Source organism: Amblyomma mixtum, chromosome 8 (genome assembly GCF_055824585.1).
Source record: "Amblyomma mixtum isolate Tamu chromosome 8, ASM5582458v1, whole genome shotgun sequence".
Lineage (NCBI taxonomy): Eukaryota > Metazoa > Arthropoda > Arachnida > Ixodida > Ixodidae > Amblyomma > Amblyomma mixtum.
This window is the reverse complement of record NC_143019.1, coordinates 40,726,973-40,735,712: the sequence shown is the minus strand read 5'-3', so window position 1 is coordinate 40,735,712 and position 8,740 is coordinate 40,726,973. Positions and strand designations below refer to the sequence as shown.

Here is an 8,740-nt window from a genome sequence, read left to right as displayed (position 1 = left end):
CTATAAACAACAGATAAGCAGAAGCAATGAGGCGCATAATGCTTCTTATTTGTATGCATTTCTCACGATATTTTTTTTTTACGCATCCTGTGCTTCTGCTGTGCCTGCAAATAGCATTAACCAGGAGTCGTCCTGCGCTTGCTGTGCTTATTCCTTGCTTTACCCAGCAATTCGCAATGCACTGACCTCTGTCGTTCATGTAAGTACCTGGAAGCGCTGTCAAAATTTCGCTCCCTTTTCCTCCGCAGAACACTACGCGAGCGGTCTACGCAAGCTAACATTTATTCGTGCATGCACAAAAAAAAGAACGCCAAGAACGCGTGCATCTTCCTCACCTGAATAGGAAGAAAACTGAAGCGTACTTAGTCTCGACACGAACCCATGGTTCTGCTCGTGGTGCTGCAACAATTCGCCACGGCGGGCAAAGTTTACATTAGTACACTGGTCACAAGAATAGGAGCCTTTCGCGAAACAAAGAGAGCTTATAGCTTCGGGATGCTGTTTTCGCAAATGCCTCCTTTGAGAACTCTCAAAAGCAAACTCAGCTTGGCACACTGGGCACAGATACTTATCAGGCGCAGGTTCAGACTCGGCGGGTGGTGCAGGTGGCTCGGCGGGTGGTTCGGCGGGTGGTGCAGATGGCTCGGCGGGTGGTTCGGCGGGTGGTGCAGGTGACTCGGCGGGTGGTGCACTTGGTCCCTCCATTCCTACAAGGGCACCTCATCGACAGACACAAACACAATTTATATTGCCAAATAAAGAATGCGCAACGGCGCTAACAATTAGAAAAGTGCGCACCCAGCGCAACACAGAATACGGCAACGGCCAAAAGAAAGCGCAACAGAGCTGCTACTGAACAAAGCGGTTATAAAACAGCGTGAAACAGAGAACGCGCAACTGCGCTAACAACTAGGAACTATGAATATGGCAACGGCCAAAAGAAAGCTCAACGGAGCTGCGACAGAAAGAGGTAATAAAACAGTGCAATCAGCCCTACAGCAATTGCACAGCCTAAAAGACCAGCGAAGACGCTCGCACAACGGACACGAGAGGACCGTTAGAATATCGAAGTGTGCAAAACAATGAAGTCACGTGATCATGCACAAATAAAAGCCCAAATTCAATTTACATGAAAAAAAAAACTGTAAAAAGCTTCTATAAAAGTAATAAGCATTGTTCTGAAATGCATTGTTTGTAAATATAGTAAAAAAAAATATTATTTCAGCTAGACAAAAAACACAAACAAATGTAGACAGGGGAAGAGAATTACCCCTAGGGACAGGGATTTCTAAGGGGCGGAGTCAAACCTAGGGAGGACCCGGATGGGTTGAACCGCACAAACAAAAAAGAAGGCAGTTCATTTACTCATGTGAGTCGGCTCGAACGTCGGGTCCGTATCATTGTTGCCAGAGCGCTGATGCTGTGGCGTTTGCCCTACGGATGCAGTGCTCCGGCCTCCGGCCAAGCGAAGACTGACGTCTGGGTAGTTTCGGCTGCGCCGCAGTAGCCGTTCCTACACTGCGTTAACCAACTGCACAATGCAAAAAGTAGCGTGAAAGCCGGCTTCCGCAGGCGCTTAATGTATAGTTTGTGTTTGCAGCGCGGTAGTACGGTAGTACCAAGGTCCACCGTAGTACCCTATGTAGTACCACTTTGGTAGTACTGCAAACAGCGATGCTGTTTTAAGCCGGACGTTTCGTTTGTCGTGCGCAGCGGTGAAAGAAGAAACGAAGAAAGAGAAAATTGAAAATTGGTTTTTGAGCAGTACCCGTCACATCTCGGTGGACACCTGAACCAATTGCCCTAAGATGGATAAAGGAGGGAGTGAAAGAAGAAATGAAGAAAGAGGAAATTGAAAATTTTTTGAGGAAAGGCGCAGTAGAAGGGATAAAGGAGGGAGGGAGGGAAGGAATAAATGAATAGAAAATTAAAAATTGCATATGGCCCTTTTCTGCTCTGCCATCTGTGAACTGGAAAGCAGAGTCCACATGCAACTGAAACTATTTGTTAATGGAAATCTAAAAGCAAAATAATCAGTGATACCGAAGTCCCCAGCCACCCTACAGGTAAAAGGCCACCCATTGGTGGACTCCTACTCTCCCAGGTCAGTAAAAAAAAAAGACCGCCACACAGGTCAATAATTCCACAACCCATAAGTGACAAGTACTCCCACTAATGTGTTCATAAAGCATTAAGTTGTGAGAAGCCATTTTGACCTGAACCAACACACACATGGCCTGTGAGAAAATGCAAACAATGAACAACACAAAAGTTTATTTCCAATCTTAAAAAGGAAGTGCCATTCTCTACATCCCAACAAGTAACCCCACAAAATGTGAACAGAACATGTACAGGCACTTCAAAGAGAACAAACAAAAATTCACTGGGAAAGCACAGCTCTCACTAAACAAGCTTCGGATCAGCCATCAAGTCGAATGAGCAAGTCTTTTGGTCATGTTACATATGCAATGCATGATGTGAGCAAGATGTGCAATGAAAAATACCACTGCACGACATGGGACACAATTCAGTGGGATGCTAGAGCACAAAAAAGAAACTATTTCCATGCGGTCAGGCAAAATGGTTTATTTGCAAGCCTGGAAGATGAAGGGGCATGCATGCTACATCCACTGAAATAGATACCAACCGAATGGGTAGCAAGACAAGACGGCAATAACATTTTTTCCATGCACCCACGTCCTGCTAAATTTTGTCTTCAGCTGTATATCGAGTGAGAGCAATGAATTTATTAACAGTGGCACCTTGTGCAGTAGACATACATTAATTTGATATCCGTTAATCAATTCAGCCTTCTCTCTGATTAAGCCTTGTTTGAAAATACAGACAGGTGACCATTTTTTTTAAATTATAGTATATATAAAAAAAGACTTGTTACCTTGAACAGAACTACCACATATTTTAAATAATGTGAGCTAAAGGAGATCACTCATATATAGATTAAAAACATAACAAAGCCGCTTTCAGAAGAATATTTCATTAGGCTGTGAGGCTTGCATCAAAAGACACAATCAACTAAAAACTGTGCCCACTGCGCCCACAGAGAAAAAGCAATATCGTTCCATTATATGGCACTTGCATCCTCTCCATCGGCGGCCAAATTCACAAATGATGAATTCCAATCGCAGATCCGGAGCAATCTGTCCGCTCTACGACAGAGCACCTAAGTACCAAACTCATGCACCAGGTGAAGCAAGCCAGAGCGTTGCTCGCAAAGCAAATGGAGAAGGCACCCAGCATTCCTTGCACCCTCCAGTGCCGTTGCTTGCTACTTCCGACTGAATCTGCAGATTTTGGAGAAGCAGTCCGGACTGCTCCATGGAGCGGCCTTTGTTAGGTGTCTGCTCCCTATCTAGGATTGCAACGGGCAATCCGCAGTCCAGATCCGAGATTGGAATAGAGTTGCTTCAAAGAGAGCAGAAAACGTTGCTCCGCAAATGCTCCAACTCTGCGACTGGAAGTCACCATAAGCTGTTTGAGTACAGAAACAGTTTGCAACTGGCAGACACTAATGCATCACTGGCCGCATTCGGCCTCTCGAAACGAACCCTAGCACATGAAGACCACAACAACAAGACTTCATCGCGCATACTGGTATTAAAAGATCACTCGTGCAGTGCTCATGCAGTAGGCAGCTGTTGTAAGGCAGTAAATTAAAGGAACACCGAGGACAATGGCACCCATTTTCTTTCTTAGTAAAATCGATTTTTCGTGCTTTTCTTGGTTTTATGATTCACTTTGCAGCAAAAAACATATTTATTGCTGAGACTTTAGGATTTTTAAATAAAATATTTTCAAAATTCTTTTCCCCCCACAATCACGTGGACAGCGGTGCAGCCAAACGTCAGACATCCACAATCCAAAAAAAAGTTACTGACGTTGTCGCTGCTTGCCTGCAAATATGGCCTGCTTTTAAACCTTCCTGTTAATCCGAGCTTTGCGTAATTAAAGCTGGGTTTTCAAGCCCCAACTCGACTGAATAAACAGAAGTAGTTTTCACAGGGTTCACATGCGGAAATATGTCTCGTACACTTGCTTCGATCAATTCATTTCTCCAACATGCAATTTTCACTCGGACTTTGATAAAGAGAGAGTAACAAACACGTCTGAAAGATTGTGACACCGGAAGAGTGCTTACTGCATGAAGGAGGGCATGAACTCTATGTGTACAACAAGACACATGACGTCAGGGCTACGCTCCTAATCTACCGGGCAAGAGTTCATGCCACATGATGTTGCCTGTGCAGCAGAGTAGTTACACAGCGAAACATAATAACACAGGAAAGGTAATACATTTCAGCCAGCGCCTGATAATCGACGCAAGACTCGCCCCGCGACACTGTTGTTCGTTACAGCACTGCTGCTTTGCTCACAGTGAACCCAGCTAGGGGTTTGCACAATGGGACTTTGCTGGAGTAATAATAACATAAAAGACAATGACAACAGAAGACTAAAAACTCATGGCAGATAACAGTGCAGCACATGCCTAAATCAACGGCTTCTTTATAACACTGTTGTGACACTCACTGTTACTCTGTTAAAAGATTTGCACAGCATTTTTTTTTTTTTTCAGAGTCAGAAATATGATAACATTAAGAAGAAAAAAAGCAGAAAAAGGCTGTGTCAGTGTGTTACAACTGACACACAGTGACACAACAGTTATTCTTTTTGACTCGACTGCTATGCATTGTGCGTATGAGTTATTACACCAGGAAAAAAAGAACACCACCAAAAGAATAACGTGCCAGTTGTTACTGCTGACATACAGTGGCACAATAATCCTTCCTCATAACATCACTTCTACGCTTACCATAAACCAGTTAACAATCTGCACCACAATTTGTTTGTGCACGAGTTATTATAAAACGAAATAATTAAAAACAGACACCGAAAGAAATATGCAATGGCCAGTACAGCTATCCAACACATAGCAAAACACATCTAGCACAACAGATGTTCTTTGTGACACTGTCGCTAAGCTCACAGTACGCCCAGTTCACTCCTGATTTTGCTTGTGTAAATGAGTTACGATGACATTGTGACGAAAAAGACAAAGCAGGCCAGGTAACAATATGGACCACAGACACTTTAGTGACGTCTTTTCTTTTCCAATGGATGCGTTAGACATAACAATACATGCTTCACCACGTGGTATCGCCTACAACCACTAAACCATTTATAACTGAATTTCTTTTTGATGTTTTGGTTTTATCAACTGGACAACGGCTGTGACCTATAGTTGGTGCTTACGTCATCTGAGGTATGAAAAAAAAAATATATAACTGCAGATACCTAGTGTTAAATCACTAGCACTTAAGCCAGCCTGCCTTAAAGGGTCAGTCTACTGAATTTTATCGACCATATTTTCTTTGCGGCAAGCGATAGCTCTTTACTCAAATTACCGTTTAGCCAGCTGTGGAGCCAAGAAGTGCGGTAGAACATTTTAAAATAGAATTTATTGATGTGGGAACACATCTGTATGAGATGGTAGTCTCATCTGGCAACCATCTGGATTTCCGCCGCGCGGCGACAAACATGGCGGCGCCCGTCGAAGCCGGACCTCTCGCTTCGGACTGAATTCTCATTGTTGCTGCCTTTTTCAGTGCGTTCACTGGCCATAAATGGGGCACCGGTCTTTTGCTTCGTCTCATCTCGCCTATAAGAAAACATATAAGAGATAAATTTGCTTTATTTTAACATTTAGAGTGACGATTCTGCCGCTCCTAGGCTTAAGTGGAGAGTCGGTTTGTTTACAGCAATGGTTCCCGCCCTGACAACCAGATGGCGCCACTATAGGCTGAGTGTATTTTTGCATCTCTGCTAGCATACGCTGAACTAAAAGTAGGAATGTGCCTGCGTTTTGCGTACGTGTAACTATAAATATTCATGTGATTTACAGAAAAAGCGAGCGGTACGCCTTCTACAGTTTACTAGAACAAAACGTGTGTTTCTCTGACATTGGGGCATACAAATGGTACGTAGTATATTCACTTATGCTTCTACAAAAAAAGACTACCACCTTCTTGAACGAAATGAACGTTTGGGGTCGCCACCATGCATTTTTACGCTACTTTTAATGCCGAAATAAAATATAAATTCCTGCCTAAACAGGGTGCAGACCCCTCGTTATTGATGTTATAGGGTGCCAACTACCAGAATATGCCATTATTTATACACTCATCTCGGCGAGTAGACTGACCCTTTAAAAGCTGATATGGCGACAAACGATATATCAGCAGCTATGTTACTGGCTTTTTTATGCCTCACAAGCCCTAAATGCCAATCCATAGCAATCGTTAGGCTCATGAAATCAAAACAACGTCAAGAAGAAATTCAATTACAAAACATTTAGCGCTCGCACGCGAATACCACCTGGTGATCTCTGTATACAATATCCGGTTTGGTTTGGTTTATGGGGTTTAACGTCCCAAAGCGACTCAGGCTATGAGCAACGCCGTAGTGAAGGGCTCCAGAAATTTCGACCACCTGGGGTTTTTTAACGTGCACTGACATCGCACAGTACACGGGCCTCTAGAATTTCTCCTCCAAAGAAATTCAACCGCCGCAGCCAGGATCGAACTCGCGTCTTTCGGGTCAGCAGCCGAGCACCATAACCACTGAGCCACCGCGGCTGCCCTGTATACAATATCTAACGCACTCCTTGAAAGAAGAAAACATGCAAGCAAAATTTTGGTGTCTACACTCCTAAAAAAAAAAAAAAAACAATACCAGAAGAATGATCTCACATAGATGGCAGCCAATCAGCGTGCCATCCAGTATAGCCCAAAATTTGTTTACAGAGGCATCTGTGAGCAGAAGCGTTGCTTCTCCTGCTGAATGTGGCCTTTGCAGCAGACGGGTGGGCAACCATGTTGTGAGCTGAGGGCCTGCGCCCTTCACTTGGCCTGCCTCATCTCCTGATGAGGATCGTCAAAAAGGGGTTGGGTCCCCTGCGGGGCCCACTGTCTGGCTGGGCAGAGCCTGAAAACGGGCACAGCAAAATGAGCTAACAAACACTAACAAATAAACAAGTACAAAAATGATAATGGCGACTGGAAAGCAAGCACTGCCTCGTTAAGCAACTGTTACGGTAAAAGCTCATTAAGGCATTAGGGAAGAAAACACCTGCAGACTAGTCCAAGCCTTAATTATAAACAGGGTCACCTATCACCTCCCGTACCGCATCCACAATAGAAACGAAGAAGCCCAAATTGACACCATCATCAGGGGAGCCTACAAAACGGTGCTAGGCCTCCCTACCACCACTTCAAACAACGGTTAGATGACCTCGGCATTCACAACACCTGTCAAGAACTCAGAGGTGGGATCCCCGTCTCTCAGAACACAAGGCTCCAATCCCTGGCAGTAAGCAGGCAGAGCCATTCTTCACAGGACTAGCACCACGGGGGACTGGAATGTTTTGGAAGCCAAACAAACACCACCATACCACAGTAAGGATCACTTAACGGCAGCACCAATACCTAAATATATGCATCATGAACTGTGCACAGGAAGGCACAAGGCTTGAGAGGAGCATTTGCAACAAACACTTCAGAATGACATTTATGCCACACACGTATATGTTGCAACATATCCGGATGAGGCCGCATTTGATACAGCTGCGGTAGGCCACATGTACAGCCCACTATCAAGAGCCACCATTCAGGCCCAAAGCCCCACCACAGCTGAAGCCATAGCCTTTGCTATTAAACACCAAGACAGACTTGGTAAAACGGCTTTGCAGCAAGCCTCCCATAAATATACAGCTAATAGACCCCCCCCCCCCCCCCCCCCCCAAATTTCCTTGCTGCTACCGATTTAAACAAACATCACTGAATTACTTGGACACCAGGTCATGCCAGATTACAGGGCAATGAGGTGGCTCATAACCTTCCATCCACAAGGAGTGAAACAACTAGAAAGACTGTATCTTAACTGTACGCAATACCCTCCAGCACACAAAAATGCTAAGCACAGCAGATGCTGTAGCCTGACACCAAATACTGACAAACTCATTTTGAAACCCACATAAATACAGCAAAATGTATCCTACTCAATGCCATGATACGTGCCCCTGGTGTGACGCAAGTCCCATACTTTTCCATGTTTCGTGGGTACAAGCAGACAAGCCTCGACCTTCAACGAAGACACATATGTCTTACGAGCAGTGGGAGGCTCAGCTGACAAGCGTATTCCAGTGAGATCAGCTAAAGCTCATCGACCAGGTTTGTGAAGCAGCTTGGGTCACTGCAGTTCTGGAATGAGGACCCCAACCATTTGATCGTCAAGCAACTCTACAGACCTGTTTCTCATTAAAATTTATTCGCTCGCTTTGCCATTTATTTGAAACTCAAGAGGTCAGAAAAGATGTTCGAATTATCCCAAAGTCCGAATTGTAGCGACCTGCGCAGCCAACAATGGAAAAATGCCGAAGAGGAAGAAGAGTGGCCAGCACGCGTGGAGAACACTGGCTCGCGCAAGAGAGAACGCTCTGGACCTCAGCCTCGGCCGGACACTGCCGTCGCTGCTCTGCCGCCATCTCTTCTCAGGCAGCCTTCAAATAAACGTAGCCGTGGTCGCCTCCACATCTACCTCTATAGAATTATTGATTGAATAACCAATAAAAAACTGAGAAAGACCACTTGCATCACGGTAAATATATTTGGTGAAAGACTAGACAACAGTTACCAGCTTTTGACACGAGAACAGCGCAACAATGACT

General features: G+C 44.7%; 1 protein-coding gene across 2 annotated transcripts in view; it reads right to left on the bottom strand.

The window, feature by feature from the left end:
• Positions 1–2,257: 2,257 nt before the first annotated feature.
• LOC149332216 (SPARC-related modular calcium-binding protein 1-like) overlaps positions 2,258–8,740 on the bottom strand; it is a 41,213-nt gene continuing 34,730 nt past the window's right edge. For both annotated transcript variants that reach the window (XM_089557153.1, XM_089557154.1), the window contains exon 10: positions 2,258–6,999. In XM_089557153.1, coding sequence (XP_089413279.1) covers positions 6,929–6,999 — 71 coding nt within the window. In that variant the 3' untranslated portion in view covers positions 2,258–6,928. The remainder of the gene's footprint in view (positions 7,000–8,740) is intronic.